Source organism: Oncorhynchus masou, unplaced genomic scaffold (genome assembly GCF_036934945.1).
Source record: "Oncorhynchus masou masou isolate Uvic2021 unplaced genomic scaffold, UVic_Omas_1.1 unplaced_scaffold_817, whole genome shotgun sequence".
NCBI classification, from domain to species: Eukaryota; Metazoa; Chordata; class Actinopteri; order Salmoniformes; family Salmonidae; genus Oncorhynchus; species Oncorhynchus masou.
Window position 1 is genome coordinate 157501 of NW_027014646.1, and position 20000 is coordinate 177500.

The following is a 20000-nucleotide window of genomic DNA, read 5'->3' on the forward strand; positions in this document are numbered from 1 at the left end:
TGGATGGCTCCTAGGAAGGTTAAGTGGTTTGTCCGTGTGTTACAGTAACAGGGGTGACCAGGGTCTGGATGGACCAGTAACAGGGGTGACCAGGGTCTGGATGGCTCCGAGGAAGGTTAAGTGGTTTGTCCGTGTGTTTCAGTAACAGGGGTGACCAGGGTCTGGATGGCTCCGAGGAAGGTTAAGTGGTTTGTCCGTGTGTTTCAGTAACAGGGGTGACCAGGGTCTGGATGGCTCCGAGGAAGGTTAAGTGGTTTGTCTGCGTGTGTTTCAGTAACAGGGGTGACCAGGGTCTGGATGGCTCCGAGGAAGGTTAAGTGGTTTGTCCTCGTGTGTTTCAGTAACAGGGGTGACCAGGGTCTGGATGGCTCCTAGGAAGGTTAAGTGGTTTGTCCGTGTGTTACAGTAACAGGGGTGACCAGGGTCTGGATGGACCAGTAACAGGGGTGACCAGGGTATGGATGGCTCCTAGGGAGGTTAAGTGGTTTGTCCTCGTGTGTTTCAGTAACAGGGGTGACCAGGGTCTGGATGGACCAGTAACAGGGGTGACCAGGGTATGGATGGCTCCTAGGGAGGTTAAGTGGTTTGTCCTCGTGTGTTTCAGTAACGGGGGTGACCAGGGTCTGGATGGCTCCTAGGAAGGTTAAGTGGTTTGTCCGTGTGTTACAGTAACATGGGTGACCAGGGTCTGGATGGACCAGTAACAGGGGTGACCAGGGAGTGGATGGCTCCTAGGAAGGTTAAGTGGTTTGTCCGCGTGTGTTTCAGTAACAGGGGTGACCAGGGTCTGGATGGACCAGTAACAGGGGTGACCAGGGTCTGGATGGCTCCTTGGAAGGTTAAGTAGTTTGTCCGTGTGTTACAGTAACAGGGGTGACCAGGGTCTGGATGGCTCCGAGGAAGGTTAAGTGGTTTGTCCGTGTGTTACAGTAACAGGGGTGACCAGGGTCTGGTTGGCTCCTAGGAAGGTTAAGTGGTTTGTCTGCGTGTGTGTTTCAGTAACAGGGGTGACCAGGGTCTGGATGGCCCCTAGGAAGGTTAAGTGGTTTGTCTGCGTGTGTTTCAGTAACAGGGGTGACCAGGGTCTGGATGGCCCCTAGGAAGGTTAAGTGGTTTGTCCGCGTGTGTTACAGTAACAGGGGTGACCAGGGTCTGGATGGCTCCTAGGAAGGTTAAGTGGTTTGTCCGTGTGTTACAGTAACAGGGGTGACCAGGGTCTGGATGGACCAGTAACAGGGGTGACCAGGGTCTGGATGGACCAGTAACAGGGGTGACCAGGGTCTGGATGGCTCCTAGGAAGGTTAAGTGGTTTGTCCGTGTGTTACAGTAACAGGGGTGACCAGGGTCTGGATGGACCAGTAACAGGGGTGACCAGGGTCTGGATGGCTCCTAGGAAGGTTAAGTGGTTTGTCCGTGTGTGTTACAGTAACAGGGGTGACCAGGGTCTGGATGGACCAGTAACATGGGTGACCAGGGTCTGGATGGCTCCGAGGAAGGTTAAGTGGTTTGTCCGTGTGTTTCAGTAACAGGGGTGACCAGGGTCTGGTTGGCTCCGAGGAAGGTTAAGTGGTTTGTCCGCGTGTGTTACAGTAACAGGGGTGACCAGGGTCTGGATGGACCAGTAACAGGGGTGACCAGGGTCTGGATGGCTCCTAGGAAGGTTAAGTGGTTTGTCCGCGTGTGTTACAGTAACAGGGGTGACCAGGGTCTGGATGGCTCCGAGGAAGGTTAAGTGGTTTGTCCGTGTGTTTCAGTAACAGGGGTGACCAGGGTCTGGTTGGCTCCGAGGAAGGTTAAGTGGTTTGTCCGCGTGTGTTACAGTAACAGGGGTGACCAGGGTCTGGATGGACCAGTAACAGGGGTGACCAGGGTCTGGATGGCTCCTAGGAAGGTTAAGTGGTTTGTCCGTGTGTGTTTAACAGGGGTGACCAGGGTCTGGATGGACCAGTAACAGGGGTGACCAGGGTCTGGATGGCTCCTAGGAAGGTTAAGTGGTTTGTCCGTGTGTTTTACAGTAACAGGGGTGACCAGGGTCTGGATGGACCAGTAACAGGGGTGACCAGGGTCTGGATGGACCAGTAACAGGGGTGACCAGGGTCTGGATGGCTCCTAGGAAGGTTAAGTGGTTTGTCCGTGTGTGTTACAGTAACAGGGGTGACCAGGGTCTGGATGGCTCCGAGGAAGCCCTGGTCAATCTTCACAGCCATCTGCTGGACCCTCGACAGCATCTATTCTAATACTCTGCAATTCTAACATAAAGTAGACATGTTTAAACTCCTTTATTTCCTCTTTCCTGTCTGGTTATGTCTTTCTTCTACCACCAGGGGGCAGTATGTCCATGTTACAGTACAGTCCATTCTTCTACCACCAGGGGGCAGTATGTCCATGTTTACACTACAGTCCATTCTTCTACCAACAGGGGGCAGTATGTCCATGTTTACACTACAGTCCATTCTTCTACCAACAGGGGGCAGTATTCCATGTTTACACTACAGTCCATTCTTCTACCAACAGGGGGCAGTATTCCATGTTTACACTACAGTCCATTCTTCTACCAACAGGGGGCAGTATTCCCATGTTACAGTACAGTCCATTCTTCTACCAACAGAGGGCAGTATGTCCCCGTTTACACTACAGTCCATTCTTCTACCAACAGGGGGCAGTATTCCCATGTTTACACTACAGTCCACTTCCTCGTTCTCCTAAACCCCAGAGCAGAGTACTGGCACCTCTTATAGAATATTATCTCTGAAATATCATGAGTACCAGCCCCCATTTATAATGAGTACCAGCCCCCATTTATCGGCCCCCTTTAGTACCAGCCCCCTTTAATCATGTATATAATCAATATAATAATAATATATCCATCAGGGGCTTTTGTCCCGATTACAAGTGTCCACTACTTTTACATGTGGTCCCCCCTGGATCCGCCCCCTTTTATCATTGCCCCCCTGTCCCGTCCCCCTTATATCATGAGTACCGGCCCCCTTTAATCATGAGTACCGGCCCCCCTTTAATCATGAGTACCGGCCCCCATTTAATCATGAGTACCCGTCCCCATTTAATCATGAGTCCGGCCCATTTTCCATGGCCCCCTTTAATCATGAGTACCGGTCCCCTTTCCCATGAGTACCGGCCCCCTGTCCCATGAGTACCGGCCCCCTTTAATCATGAGACCGCCCCCATTTAATCATGGTACCGTGCCCCCATTTTATCATGAGTACCGGCCCCCATTTTATCATGAGTACCGGCCCCCATTTTATCATGAGTACCGTGTCCCTTTTATCATGAGTGACCGTGTCCCCTTTTATCATGTCCCTGCCCCCATTTTATCATGAGTACCAGCCCCTGTTATCATGAGTACCGTGTCCCTTTTATCATGAGTCCGGCCCCCCATGTCCCCCCCTTTTATCAGGAGTACCGGCCCCCTTTTCTGTCCACTTCAACCATCACCTCATTGTCCCCGGTCGTGTCCCTGTCCCAGTCCCCGTCCCCGGCCGTGTCCCAGTCCCCGGCCGTGTCCCCGTCCCCGGCCGTGTCCCCGTCCCCGGCCGTGTCCCCGTCCCCGGCCGTGTCCCCGTCCCAGTCCCCGGCCGTGTCCCCGTCCCTGTCCCCGGCCGTGTCCCAGTCCCCGTCCCCGTCCCAGTCCGTGTCCCCGTCCGTGTCCCCGATCCCAGCCGTGTCCCTGTCTCTGTCCCCGGCCGTGTCCCTGTCGCTGTCCCTGTCCGTGTCTCTGTCCTTGTCCCTGGCCGTGTCCCTGTCTCTGTCTCTGTCCCCGGCCGTGTCCCTGTCGCTGTCCCTGTCCGTGTCTCTGTCCTTGTCCCTGGCCGTGTCCCTGTCTCTGGCCGTGTCCCTGTCCCTGTCTCTGGCCGTGTCCCTGTCCCCGGCCGTGTCCCTGTCCCTAGCCGTGTCCCTGTCCCCGGCCGTGTCCCTGTCCCGTGTCCCTGTCCCTAGCCGTGTCCCTGTCCCTAGCCGTGTCCCTGTCCCCGTCCCTAGCCGTGTCCCTGTCCCTAGCCGTGTCCCTGTCCCCGGCCGTGTCCCTGGCCGTGTCCCTGGCCGTGTCTGTGTCTAGGTCAGTTACCTTCTGTTTGTCCACATGCGAATCGGCAGCTGGAGTCCCTGGGCCAAGATGGCTCCCAGGAATCCCTGGTCAATCTTCACAGCCATCTCCTGGACCAGAACCATGAAGTACCTTTAACACAGATCCAACTACTGGGTCAGAGAGACTGGTGAAGGACTCACCCTGAACTAAAACACAGATCACAGTCTACTGGGTCAGAGAGACTGGTGGAGGACTCACCCTGTCTAAAACACAGACCACAGTATAACTACTGGGTCAGAGAGACTGGACTCACCCTGAACTAAAACACAGACCACAGTATAACTACTGGGTCAGAGAGACTGTGAAGGACTCACCCTGAACTAAAACACAGACCACAGTCTACTGGGTCAGTGAGACTGGTGATGGGGACCACCCTGAACTAAAACACAGACCACAGTATAACTACTGGGTCAGAGAGACTGTCACCCCCTGAACTAAAACACAGATCACAGTATAACTACTGGGTCAGAGAGACTGGTGAAGGACTCACCCTGAACTAAAACACAGACCACAGTATAACTACTGGGTCAGAGAGACTGGTGAAGGACTCACCCTGAACTAAAACACAGATCACAGTATAACTACTGGGTCAGAGAGACTGGTGAAGGACTCACCCTGAACTAAAACACAGACCACAGTATAACTACTGGGTCAGAGAGACTGGTGATGGGGACTCACCCTGAACTAAAACACAGACCACAGTATAACTACTGGGTCAGAGAGACTGGTGAAGGACTCACCCTGAACTAAAACACAGACCACAGTATAACTACTGGGTCAGAGAGACTGGTGATGGACTCACCCTGAACTAAAACACAGATCACAGTATAACTACTGGGTCAGAGAGACTGGTGGAGGGGACTCACACTGAACTAAAACACAGACCACAGTATAACTACTGGGTCAGAGAGACTGGTGATGGACTCACCCTGAACTAAAACACAGATCACAGTATAACTACTGGGTCAGAGAGACTGGTGAAGGACTCACCCTGAACTAAAACACAGATCACAGTATAACTACTGGGTCAGAGAGACTGGTGAAGGACTCACCCTGAACTAAAACACAGACCACAGTATAACTACTGGGTCAGAGAGACTGGTGATGGACTCACCCTGAACTAAAACACAGATCACAGTATAACTACTGGGTCAGAGAGACTGGTGATGGGGACTCAACCCTGAACTAAAACACAGATCACAGTATAACTACTGGGTCAGAGAGACTGGTGAAGGACTCACCCTGAACTAAAACACAGACCACAGTATAACTACTGGGTCAGAGAGACTGGAGATGGGGACTCACCCTGAACTAAAACACAGATCACAGTATAACTACTGGGTCAGAGAGACTGGTGAAGGACTCACCCTGAACTAAAACACAGACCACAGTATAACTACTGGGTCAGAGAGACTGGTGAAGGACTCACCCTGAACTAAAACACAGACCACAGTATAACTACTGGGTCAGAGAGACTGGTGAAGGACTCACCCTGAACTAAAACACAGATCACAGTATAACTACTGGGTCAGAGAGACTGGTGATGGACTCACCCTGAACTAAAACACAGACCACAGTATAACTACTGGGTCAGAGAGACTGGTGATGGACTCACCCTGAACTAAAACACAGACCACAGTATAACTACTGGGTCAGAGAGACTGGTGGAGGACTCACCCTGAACTAAAACACAGATCACAGTATAACTACTGGGTCAGAGAGACTGGTGGAGGGGACTCACCCTGAACTAAAACACAGATCACAGTATAACTACTGGGTCAGAGAGACTGGTGAAGGACTCACCCTGAACTAAAACACAGACTAAAATAACTACTGGGTCAAGGACTACGTCAGAGTATGTACACTAAACAGGACTCAGACCCTGAACTAAAACACACAGATCACAGTATAAACAGAAGTGTGTACACTAAACAGAAGTGTGTACACTAAACAGAAGTGGGTCACTAAACAGAGACACTGAAGTGACCCTGAACTAAACAGAAGACTCAGAAGTGTGTACCCTGAACTAAAACACAGATGTGTACCCTAAACAGTATAACTACTGGGTCAGAGAGACTAAACAGAAGTGTGTACACTAAACAGAAGGTGTACTAAACACCCTAAACTAAAACAAACAGATCACAGTATAACTACTGGGTCAAACATAGTGTGTACCCTAAACATAAGTGTGTAGTGTACCTTAAACAGAAGTGTGTACCCTAAACAGAAGTGTGTACCTAAACAGAAGTGTGTACCCTAAACAGAAGTGTGTACACTAAACAGAAGTGTGTACACTAAACAGAAGTGTGTACACTAAACAGAAGTGTGTACCTAAACAGAAGTGTGTACCCTAAACAGAAGGGTGTACCCTAAACAGAAGGTGTACAAACAGTATAACTACTGGGTCCCTAAACAGAAGACCCTGAAGTGACCCTAAACAGAAGGACTAAACAGAAGTGAACTAAAACACAGATCCTAAACAGTATAACTAACTGGGGGGGTATAAGTCAGAACTGACCTGACTGTGTGGTTAAACCTGGTGATGATGCTCACTTTGGTTCTGAGGAAGAAAGACTTAGAACTAAACACACAGCCATGTTCACGGAGGTACCTAAGAGAGACTGGACTTTGGAGGAGGAACAGGGTGGAACACAATGGGGAATAAAGGACTCAGCTGGTTGTCTACCTAAAACACAGACCACAGTATAACTACTGGGTCAGATACACCGTCAAGGGTTTAATATCACACCATAAAGACAAAGGGTTTAATATCACCACAGATGTAAAGACTCACCCTGAACACCAAAACACAGACACAGTATAATAACTACTGGGTCAGAATATCACCACAGACTGTAAAGTGATCAGGACTCACAAGGGTTTAATATCACCACAGATACACTAAAACACAGATACCACAATATCACCACATAACTTTAATATCACCACAGATACACCGTAAAGACAAGGGTAAAGACAAGGGTTTAATATACCACAGATCCACCGTAAAGACAAGGGTTTAATATCACCACAGATGGACAAGGGTTTAATATCACCACAGATAACTAAAACACAGACCACAGATAACTACTGGGTCAGAGAGACTTGAATACTCACCACTGAACTAAAACACACCACAGAGATACAACTACTACACCGCAAAGGGTCAGAGAGACTTTAATATCACCACAGGTGAAGGACTCACCCTGAACTAAAACACAGATACACAGTATAACTACTGGGTCAGATACACCGAGACTGGTTTAATATCACCACAGATACACCCTAAAGGGACTTTAATATCACCACAGATACACCGTAATGACCGTAAGGTTTAATATCACCACAGAGATACACCGTCAAGTAAAGGGTTTAATATCACCACAGAACTAAAACACAGAATATCCACAGTATAACTACTGGGTCAGAGATACACTGGTGAAGGACTATCACCACACGTAAAGACAAGGGTTTAATATCACCACAGATACACCGTAAAGACAAGGGTTTAATATCACCAAGATACACCATAAAGACAAAACACAGATAAAGACAAGGGTTTAATATCACCAGTATAACTACTGGGTTTAATATCAGAGAGACTAAAGACAAGGGTTTAATATCACCCTGAACTAAAACACAGACCACAGTCAGTAAAGACTAACTCACCACAGAGATACACCATAAAACACATCACCACAGATACACCGCAAAGACAAGGGTTTAATATCCCACTACACCTGGGTTTAATATCACCACAGAGATACACCATAAAGACGAGGGTTTAATAGAGAGACTATCACCACAGAACTAAACACAGGGTCAATATCACCACAGAGACACCCTGAACTAAAACACAGACCACAGATACACAGTATAACTACTGGGTCAGAAGACTGGGAATATCACCACAGATACTAAAACACAGACCACAGTATAACTACTGGGTCAGAGAGACTGGTGAATATCACCACAGAACTAAAACACAGACACACAGAACTAAAACACAATATCACCAGATACACCGTAAAGACTATCACCACAGATACACCGTAAAGACAAGGTTTAATATCACAGTATAACTACTGGGTCAGATACACCGGTGGAGGACTCACCCATGAACTAAAACACAGATCCACAGTAAAGGGTTTAATATCACCACAGATACATAACTACAGTATAACTACTGGGTCAGAGAGACTAAAGACAAGGGGACATCACACTAAAACTTTAATATCCTGAACTTTAAAACACAGATCACAGTATAACTACTGGGTCAGAGAGACTGGTGAAGGACTCACCCTGAACTCGTAAAACAAGACCACAGTTTAATATCACCACAGATACACCTAAAACAGGTGTTTAATATCACCACAGATCAGAAAGACAAGGGTTTAATATCACCACAACGTAAAGACAAGTGTTTACACCACAGTATAACTAAAGACAAGAGTTTAATATCACCCAGAACACCATAAACAAGAAGTGTGTAGATCCACCGTAAAGACAAGTGTGTACACCCTAAACAAAGATACACCATAAAGACAATCTAATATCACAAGACTACACCGTCAAGGGTTTAATATCACCACAGAGATACATCGTAAAGACAAGGGTTTAATATCACCACAGAGATACACCATGTTTAATATCTAAACAGAAGTCAAGTACCCTAAACAGAAGTGTAATACCCTAAACAGAAGTGTACCCTAAGTGACAGGGTTTAATAAACAGAAGTGTACACCACAGAACAGAAGTGTGTACACCTAAACAGAAGTGTGTACACTAAACAGAAAGTGTGTACACCTAAACAGAAGTGTGTACACCATAAACAGAAGTGTAAACAAAGGGTTTAATATCACCACTAAACAGAAGTGTGTACACCTAAACAGAAGTGTGTACACTAAACAGAAGTGTGTACACCGTAAACAGAAGTAAACAGAGGGTGATACACCGTAAACAGGGTTTAATATCACCACAGTACACTAAACAGAAGTGTGTACCCTAAACAGAAGTGTGTACCCTAAACAGTAAAGAAGTGTGTACACTAAACAGAAGTGTGTACACCTAAACAGAAGTGTGTACACCATAAACAGACAGATACACCGCAAAGACAAGTGTATCCCCACAGATACACTAAACAGAAGTGTGTACACCACAGAGATACACCATAAACAGAAGTTTAATACACTAAAAGACAAGGGTTTAATATCACCACAGATACACCGTAAAGTGTGTATACACTAAACAGAACACCGTAAAGTGGTTTAATATCACCACAGATACACCATAAAGACAAGAATATCACCACAGATACACCATAAAGGGTTTAATATCACCACCGATACACCATAAAGACAAGGGTTTAAGTGTGTACACCATAAACAGAAGGGTTTAATACCACTAAACAATGACAGTGTTTACATCAACAGAAGTGTGTTTACACCACAAATACACCGAAGTGGGTTTAATATCACCACAGATAAACAGAAGACAAGGGTTTAATATCACCACAGATACACCGTAATGACAAGGGTTTAATATCACCACAATACACCGTAATGAAAGTGTTTACACCTAAACACCGAAAGGGTTTAATATCACCACAGAGATACACCGTAAAGACAAGGGTTTAATATCACCACAGATACACCGTAATGACAAGGGTTTAATATCAACAGAGATGTAAAGTTTAATATCACCACAGAATACAGTCAAGTGGGTTAAATATCACCACAAACACCGAAGTGTTTAATATCACCACAGATACACCGTAAACAAGGGTTTAATATCACCACAGTACACCGTAAACAAGGGTTTAATATCACCACAGATACACCATAAAGACAAGGGTTTAATATCACCACAGATACACCATAAAGACAAGGGTTTAATATCACCACAGATAAACGTCAAGACAAGGGTTTAATATCACCAAGATACACCATAAAGGGTTTAATATCACCACAGATACACCATGAAACAGAATGTCACCACAGATACACCATAAAGACAAGGGTTTAATATCACCACAGATACACCGTAAAGACGAGGGTTTAATATCACCACAGATACACCGTCAAGGGTTTAATATCACCACAGATACACCGTAATGACAAGGGTTTAATATCACCACAGAGATACACCGTAAAGGGTTTAATATCACCACAGAGATACACCGTAAAGACAAGGGTTTAATATCACCACAGATACACCGTAATGACAAGGGTTTAATATCACCACAGAGATACACCGTAAAGGGTTTAATATCACCACAGAGATACACCGTCAAGTAAAGGGTTTAATATCACCACAGATACATCGTAAAGACAAGGGTTTAATATCACCACAGATACACCGTAAAGACAAGGGTTTAATATCACCACAGATACACCGTAAAGACAAGGGTTTAATATCACCACACGTAAAGACAAGGGTTTAATATCACCACAGATACACCGTAAAGACAAGGGTTTAATATCACCACAGATCCACCGTAAAGACAAGGGTTTAATATCACCACACGTAAAGACAAGGGTTTAATATCACCACAGATACACCATAAAGACAAGGGTTTAATATCACCACAGATACACCGTCAAGGGTTTAATATCACCACAGAGATACATCGTAAAGACAAGGGTTTAATATCACCACAGAGATACACCATAAAGACGAGGGTTTAATATCACCACAGATACACCGCAAAGACAAGGGTTTAATATCCCCACAGATACACCGTCAAGACAAGGGTTTAATATCACCACAGAGATACACCATAAAGACGAGGGTTTAATATCACCACAGATACACCGTCAAGACAAGGGTTTAATATCACCACAGATACACCGTAAAGACGAGGGTTTAATATCACCACAGATACACCGTCAAGGGTTTAATATCACCACAGATACACCATAAAGACAAGGGTTTAATATCACCACAGATACACCGTCAAGGGTTTAATATCACCACAGATACACCATAAAGACAAGGGTTTAATATCACCACAGATACACCGTAAAGACAAGGGTTTAATATCACCACAGATACACCATAAAGACAAGGGTTTAATATCACCACAGATACACCGTAAAGTAAAGGGTTTAATATCACCACAGATACACCGTAAAGACAAGGGTTTAATATCACCACAGATACATCGTAAAGACAAGGGTTTAATATCACCACAGATACACCGTAAAGACAAGGGTTTAATATCACCACAGATACACCGTAAAGACAAGGGTTTAATATCACCACACGTAAAGACAAGGGTTTAATATCACCACAGATACACCGTAAAGACAAGGGTTTAATATCACCACAGATACACCATAAAGACAAGGGTTTAATATCACCACAGATCCACCGTAAAGGGTTTAATATCACCACAGATACACCATAAAGGGTTTAATATCACCACCGATACACCATAAAGACAAGGGTTTAATATCACCACAGAGATACACCATAAAGACAAGGGTTTAATATCACCACAGATACACCGTAATGACAAGGGTTTAATATCACCACAGAGATACACCGTAAAGGGTTTAATATCACCACAGAAGACACTGACAAGGGTAATATCACCACAGATACACCATAAAGACAAGACAAATGACAAGTTTAATATCACCACAGACACCGTAATGACACCAATATCACCACAGAGATAACCGTGGGTTTAATATCACCACAGAGATACACCGCAAGTAAAGGGTTTAATATCACCACAGATACATCGTAAAGACAAGGGTTTAATATCACCACAGATACACCGTAAAGACAAGGGTTTAATATCACCACAGATACACCGTAAAGACAAGGGTTTAATATCACCACACGTAAAGACAAGGGTTTAATATCACACACCGTAAAGACAAGGGTTTAATATCACCACAGATACACCATAAAGACAAGGGTTTAATATCACCACAGATCCACCGTAAAGACAAGGGTTTAATATCACCACAGATACACCATAAAGACAAGGGTTTAATATCACCACAGATACACCGTCAAGGGTTTAATATCACCACAGAGATACATCGTAAAGACAAGGGTTTAATATCACCACAGAGATACACCATAAAGACGAGGGTTTAATATCACCACAGATACACCGCAAAGACAAGGGTTTAATATCCCCACAGATACACCGTCAAGACAAGGGTTTAATATCACCACAGAGATACACCATAAAGACGAGGGTTTAATATCACCACAGATACACCGTCAAGACAAGGGTTTAATATCACCACAGATACACCGTAAAGACAAGGGTTTAATATCACCACAGATACACCATAAAGGGTTTAATATCACCACAGATACACCATAAAGACAAGGGTTTAATATCACCACAGATACACCGTCAAGGGTTTAATATCACCACAGATACACCATAAAGACAAGGGTTTAATATCACCACAGATACACCGTAAAGACAAGGGTTTAATATCACCACAGATACACCATAAAGACAAGGGTTTAATATCACCACAGATACACCGTAAAGTAAAGGGTTTAATATCACCACAGATACACCGTAAAGACAAGGGTTTAATATCACCACAGATACATCGTAAAGACAAGGGTTTAATATCACCACAGATACACCGTAAAGACAAGGGTTTAATATCACCACAGATACACCGTAAAGACAAGGGTTTAATATCACCACACGTAAAGACAAGGGTTTAATATCACCACAGATACACCGTAAAGACAAGGGTTTAATATCACCACAGATACACCATAAAGACAAGGGTTTAATATCACCACAGATCCACCGTAAAGACAAGGGTTTAATATCACCACACGTAAAGACAAGGGTTTAATATCACCACAGATACACCATAAAGACAAGGGTTTAATATCACCACAGATACACCGTCAAGGGTTTAATATCACCACAGAGATACATCGTAAAGACAAGGGTTTAATATCACCACAGAGATACACCATAAAGTCGAGGGTTTAATATCACCACAGATACACCGCAAAGACAAGGGTTTAATATCCCCACACCACAAGGGTTTAATATCACCACAGAGATACACCATAAAGACGAGGGTTTAATATCACCACAGATACACCGTCAAGACAAGGGTTTAATATCACCACAGATACACCGTAAAGACGAGGGTTTAATATCACCACAGATACACCGTCAAGACAAGGGTTTAATATCACCACAGATACACCGTAAAGACGAGGGTTTAATATCACCACAGATACACCATAAAGACAAGGGTTTAATATCACCACAGATACACCATAAAGGGTTTAATATCACCACCGATACACCATAAAGACAAGGGTTTAATATCACCACAGAGATACACCATAAAGACAAGGGTTTAATATCACCACAGATACACCGTAATGACAAGGGTTTAATATCACCACAGAGATACACCGTAAAGGGTTTAATATCACCACAGAGATACACCGTCAAGACAAGGGTTTAATATCACCACAGATTCACCATGAAGAGAAGGGTTTAATATCACCACAGATACACCGTAATGACAAGGGTTTAATATCACCACAGATACACCGTAATGACAAGGGTTTAATATCACCACAGAGATACACCGTAAAGGGTTTAATATCACCACAGAGATACACCGTAAAGACAAGGGTTTAATATCACCACAGATACACCGTAATGACAAGGGTTTAATATCACCACAGAGATACACCGTAAAGGGTTTAATATCACCACAGAGATACACCGTCAAGTAAAGGGTTTAATATCACCACAGATACACCGTAAAGTAAAGGGTTTAATATCACCACAGATACACCGTAATGACAAGGGTTTAATATCACCACAGATACACCGTAATGACAAGGGTTTAATATCACCACAGATACACCATAAAGACAAGGGTTTAATATCACCACAGATACACCATAAAGACAAGGGTTTAATATCACCACAGATACAACGTCAAGACAAGGGTTTAATATCACCACAGATACACCATAAAGGGTTTAATATCACCACAGATACACCATGAAGACGAGGGTTTAATGTCACCACAGATACACCATAAAGACAAGGGTTTAATATCACCACCGATACACCGTAAAGACAAGGGTTTAATATCACCACCGATACACCGTAAAGACAAGGGTTTAATATCACCACAGATACACCATAAAGGGTTTAATATCACCACAGAGATACATCGTAAAGACTATGTTGGGGTTAGGGTGTAGTATATGTTGGGGTTAGGGTGTAGTATATGTTGGGGTTAGGGTGTAGTATATGTTGGGGTTAGGGTGTAGTATATGTTGGGGTTAGGGTGTAGGGGTTAGGGTTTAGTATATGTAGGGTGTAGTATGTGTAGGGGTTAGGGTGTAGTATGTGTAGGGGTTAGGGTGTAGGGGTTAGGGTGTAGTATGTGCAGGGGTTAGGGTGTAGTATATGTTGGGGTTAGGGTGTAGTATATGTAGGGTGTAGTATGTGTAGGGGTTAGGTGTAGGGGTTAGGGTGTAGTATATGTTGGGGTTGGGGTGTAGTATATGTTGGGGTTAGGGTGTAGTATATGTAGGGTTAGTAGTATATGTAGGGTTAGTAGTATGTGTAGGGGTTAGGGTGTGTAGTAAGGTTAGTAGGGGTTAGGGTGTAGTAGTGTAGTTAGGGTGTATAGGGGTTAGGTGTAGGTTTAGGGGTTAGGGTTTAGTATGTTGGGGTTAGGGGTAGTATATGTAGGGTAGTATGTGTAGGGGTTAGGTGTAGGGGTTAGGGTGTAGTATATGTTGGGGTTAGGGTGTAGTATGTGTAGGGGTTATGTAGGGTGTAGTATATGGGGGTTAGTGTGTAGTATATGTAGGGGTTAGGGTGTAGGGGTTAGGGTTTAGTATATGTTGGGGTTAGGTGTAGTATAAGTGGTGGTTAGGGTGTAGTTATGTAGGTGTTAGGGTTAAGTTTGGGGTTAGTGTTAGGGGTTAGGGTGTTTAGGGTTAGGGTATATGTATATGTGTAGGGGTTAGGGTGTAGGGGTTAGGGTGTAGTATATGTAGGGGTTAGGGTGTAGTATATGTAGGGGTTAGTGTAGGGGTTAGGGTTTAGGGGTTAGTGTGTAGTATATGTAGGGGTTAGGGTTAGGGTGTAGGGGTAGGTGTATGTAGGGGGTTAGGGTGTAGTATATTTAGGGGTTAGGGTGTAGTATATGTAGGGGTTAGTGTGTAGGGGTTAGTGTGTAGGGGTTAGGGTTTAGTATATGTTCGGGTTAGGGTTTAGTATATGTTGGGGTTAGGGTGTAGTATATGTTGGGGTTAGGGTGTAGTATATGTAGGGTGTAGTATGTGTAGGGGTTAGGGTGTAGGGGTTAGTATATGTAGGGTGTAGTATGTGTAGGGGTTAGGGTGTAGTATGTGTAGGGGTTAGGGTGTAGTATATGTAGGGGTTAGGGTGTAGGGGTTAGGGTGTAGTATGTGCAGGGGTTAGGGTGTAGTATATGTTGGGGTTAGCGTGTAGTATATGATGTAGGGTGTAGTATGTGTAGGGGTTAGGGTGTAGGGGTTAGGGTGTAGTATATGTTGGGGTTAGGGTGTAGGGGTTAGGGTGTAGTATGTGTAGGGTGTAGTATATGTAGGGTGTAGTATGTGTAGGGGTTAGGGTGTAGGGGCTAGGATGTAGTAGGGGTTAGGGTGTAGTAGGGGTTAGGGTGTAGTAGGGGTTAGGGTGTAGATTATGTAGGGTGTAGTATGTGCAGGGGTTAGGGTGTGGTATATGTAGGGGTTAGGGTGTAGGGGTTAGGGTTTAGTATATGTTGGGGTTAGGGTTTAGTATATGTTGGGGTTAGGGTGTAGGGGTTAGGGTGTAGTATATGTAGGGGTTAGGGTGTAGGGGTTAGGGTTTAGTATATGTTGGGGTTAGGGTGTAGTATATGTAGGGTGTAGTATGTGTTGGGGTTAGGGTGTAGGGGTTAGGGTGTAGGGGTTAGTATATGTTGGGGTTAGGGTGTAGTATATGTTGGGGTTAGGGTGTAGGGGTTAGTATATGTTGGGGTTAGGGTGTAGGGGTTAGGGTGCAGGGGTTAGGGTGTAGTATGTGCAGGGGTTAGGGTGTAGTATGTGCAGGGTTAGGGTCGGTAGGGGTAGTGGGTAGGGGTTAGGGGTAGGGTGTAGGGGTATGTGCAGGGGTTAGGGTGTTGGGGTAGTATGTGGGGTTAGGGTGGGGGTTAGGGTGTAGGGGTTAGGGTGTAGGGGTTAGGGTGTAGGGGTTAGGGTGTAGTATATGTAGGGTGTAGGGGTTAGGGTGTAGGGGTTAGGGTGTAGGGGTTAGGGTGTAGGGGTTAGGGTGTAGGGGTTGTAGGGGTTAGGGTGGGTGTAGGGGTTAGGGTGTAGGGTGTAGGGTGTAGGGTGTAGGGTGTTACCTGTAGCCAGTGGAGCTGGGCCCGGAGACTTCTCTGATGAGGCGACTGTTTAAACTCCACCTGAATCCCAGACAGGAAGTTCCTCCTGATTCTACTGGAAAAGGGCTGACGCATCACCATGGGAACCTTCCCAAAGTTCACCTGCATGGGTAAAGGAGGTAAATATTCACATCCGTCTCCCCCTTACCCCGTGTCCGTCTCCCCCTTACCCCGTGTCCGTCTCCCCCTTACCCCGTGTCCCCCTACCCCGTCTCCCCCTACCCCGTGTCCGTCTCCCCTTACCCCGTGTCCCCCTACCCCGTCTCCCCCCTACCCCGTGTCCGTCTCCCCCTACCCCGTGTCCCCCCGACCCCGTGTCCGTCTCCCCCTACCCCGTGTCCGTCTCCCCCTACCCCGTGTCCGTCTCCCCCCAACCCCGTGTCCGTCTCCCCCCCCTACCCCGTGTCCGTCTCCCCCCCTACCCCGTGTCCCCTCCCCCCCAACCCCGTGTCCGTCTCCCCCCTACCCGTCTCCCCCCTACCCCGTCTCCCCCCTACCCCGTGTCCGTCTCCCCCTACCCCGTGTCCGTCTCCCCCCTACCCCGTGTCCGACACCCCCCTACCCCGTGGATATTCATAATTTGACGAGGCTGTCAGTGTATTCGACATTGTGTTATTATTTCGCTGAACACTAGATGGTTTAAATTTATTTTTTGTCGTGAAATTAGGCTGCTCGGGCAAGGAAAAAAACTTTACCCAAATGTATCGCCCCGTTAGAAACTGTTTAAATTATTATTATTATATATATATATTTCTAAACGTGAATCACATTTTTATTGTGTGTGACCCCAACGACATTCCCTGGGGTATACCTGCTCTATTCCCATAAAGTAGTTCAGATGGTTTGGGTTCCAGACATCTCTAATAAAATAGATCAGATGGTTTGGGTTTTAGACATCTCTAATAAAATAGATCAGATGGTTTGGGTTCCAGACATCTCTAATAAAATAGATCAGATGGTTTGGGTTCCAGACATCTCTAATAAAATAGATCAGATGGTTTGGGTTCCAGACATCTCTAATAAAATAGATCAGATGGTTTGGGTTCCAGACATCTCTAATAAAATAGATCAGATGGTTTGGGTTCCAGACATCTCTAAAAATAAAATAGATCAGATGGTTTGGGTTCCAGACATCTCTAATAAAATAGATCAGATGGGTTTGGGTTCCAGACATCTCTAATAAAATAGATCAGATGGTTTGGGTTCCAGACATCTCTAATAAAATAGATCAGATGGTTTGGGTTCCAGACATCTCTAATAAAATAGATCAGATGGTTTGGGTTCCAGACATCTCTAATAAAATAGATCAGATGGTTTGGGTTCCAGACATCTCTAATAAAATAGATCAGATGGTTTGGGTTCCAGACATCTCTAATAAAATAGATCAGATGGTTTGGGTTTTAGACATCTCTAATAAAATAGATCAGATGGTTTGAGTTCCAGACATCTCTAATAAAATAGATCAGATGGTTTGGGTTCCAGACATCTCTAATAAAATAGTTCAGATGGTTTGGGTTAACAAACTGTCTGGTTCTGTCTGGTTCTGTTAAATCCAGATCAGTATAATAAACTGGTCTCAGTTGATACACACCCCCCCCCCTTGTGTGTCCGTAATGCCCTCTATAACAAAATATGGATGCCTTGCGGCCAAAGTGGCCCGTTGTGCCCTTGGGCTGAATAATTACAAATCCCTTCTCCCGGCTGCCAATCAACGTAGCCTCCTCCGAACCAACTCTGACTCACAGTGTAATGGTCATACCTGTAAGTTGGTCTCCAGTTTGACCCAGCCGGGCTCAGGTGTGCCTCCAGCCAGGTGTTTCTGGTAGGCCTTCTCCGAACCAACTCTGACTCACAGTGTGATGGTCATACCTCTAAGTTGGTCTCCAGTTTGACCCAGCCGGGCTCAGGTGTGCCTCCAGCCAGGTGTTTCTGGTAGGCCTTCTCCGAACCAACTCTGACTCACAGTGTGATGGTCATACCTCTAAGTTGGTCTCCAGTTTGACCCAGCCGGGCTCAGGTGTGCCTCCAGCCAGGTGTTTCTGGTAGGCCTTCTCCGAACCAACTCTGACTCACAGTGTGATGGTCATACCTCTAAGTTGGTCTCCAGTTTGACCCAGCCGGGCTCAGGTGTGCCTCCAGCCAGGTGTTTCTGGTAGGCCTTCTCCGAACCAACTCTGACTCACAGTGTGATGGTCATACCTCTAAGTTGGTCTCCAGTTTGACCCAGCCGGGCTCAGGTGTGCCTCCAGCCAGGTGTTTCTGGTAGGCCTTCTCCGAACCAACTCTGACTCACAGTGTGATGGTCATACCTCTAAGTTGGTCTCCAGTTTGACCCAGCCGGGCTCAGGTGTGCCTCCAGCCAGGTGTTTCTGGTAGGCCTTCTCCGAACCAACTGACTCACAGTGTGATGGTCATACCTCTAAGTTGGTCTCCAGTTTGACCCAGCCGGGCTCAGGTGTGCCTCCAGCCAGGTGTTTCTGGTAGGCCTTCTCCGAACCAACTCTGACTCACAGTGTGATGGTCATACCTGTAAGTTGGTCTCCAGTTTGACCCAGCCGGGCTCAGGTGTGCCTCCAGCCAGGTGTTTCTGGTAGGCCTTCTCCGAACCAACTCTGACTCACAGTGTGATGGTCATACCTCTAAGTTGGTCTCCAGTTTGACCCAGCCGGGCTCAGGTGTGCCTCCAGCCAGGTGTTTCTGGTAGGCCTTCTCCGAACCAACTCTGACTCACAGTGTGATGGTCATACCTCTAAGTTGGTCTCCAGTTTGACCCAGCCGGGCTCAGGTGTGCCTCCAGCCAGGTGTTTCTGGTAGGCCTTCTCCGAACCAACTCTGACTCACAGTGTGATGGTCATACCTGTAAGTTGGTCTCCAGTTTGACCCAGCCGGGCTCAGGTGTGCCTCCAGCCAGGTGTTTCTGGTAGGCCTTCTCCGAACCAACTGACTCACAGTGTGATGGTCATACCTCTAAGTTGGTCTCCAGTTTGACCCAGCCGGGCTCAGGTGTGCCTCCAGCCAGGTGTTTCTGGTAGTCCTTCTCCGAACCAACTCTGACTCACAGTGTGATGGTCATACCTGTAAGTTGGTCTCCAGTTTGACCCAGCCGGGCTCAGGTGTGCCTCCAGCCAGGTGTTTCTGGTAGGCCTTCTCCGAACCAACTCTGACTCACAGTGTGATGGTCATACCTCTAAGTTGGTCTCCAGTTTGACCCAGCCGGGCTCAGGTGTGCCTCCAGCCAGGTGTTTCTGGTAGGCCTTCTCCGAACCAACTCTAACTCACAGTGTGATGGTCATACCTCTAAGTTGGTCTCCAGTTTGACCCAGCCGGGCTCAGGTGTGCCTCCAGCCAGGTGTTTCTGGTAGGCCTTCTCCGAACCAACTCTGACTCACAGTGTGATGGTCATACCTGTAAGTTGGTCTCCAGTTTGACCCAGCCGGGCTCAGGTGTGCCTCCAGCCA

General features: G+C 46.1%; 1 protein-coding gene and 1 long non-coding RNA gene across 2 annotated transcripts in view; both read right to left on the reverse strand.

Annotated features, from left to right (window-relative positions):
* Nucleotides 1-20000, reverse strand: part of LOC135537568 (intermembrane lipid transfer protein VPS13C-like) — a 77949-nt gene that overhangs the window by 3122 nt on the left and 54827 nt on the right. Inside the window, 2 exon segments of the mRNA XM_064963699.1 lie at nucleotides 4082-4119; nucleotides 4122-4192. Coding sequence (XP_064819771.1) covers nucleotides 4082-4119; nucleotides 4122-4192 — 109 coding nt within the window.
* On the reverse strand, nucleotides 6774-19501 carry LOC135537565 (uncharacterized). Its single transcript, XR_010455258.1, has 3 exons — nucleotides 18302-19501; nucleotides 16504-16644; nucleotides 6774-6788 (listed from the first exon to the last, which is right to left on the reverse strand). It is a non-coding gene; the product is annotated as an uncharacterized LOC135537565 (long non-coding RNA).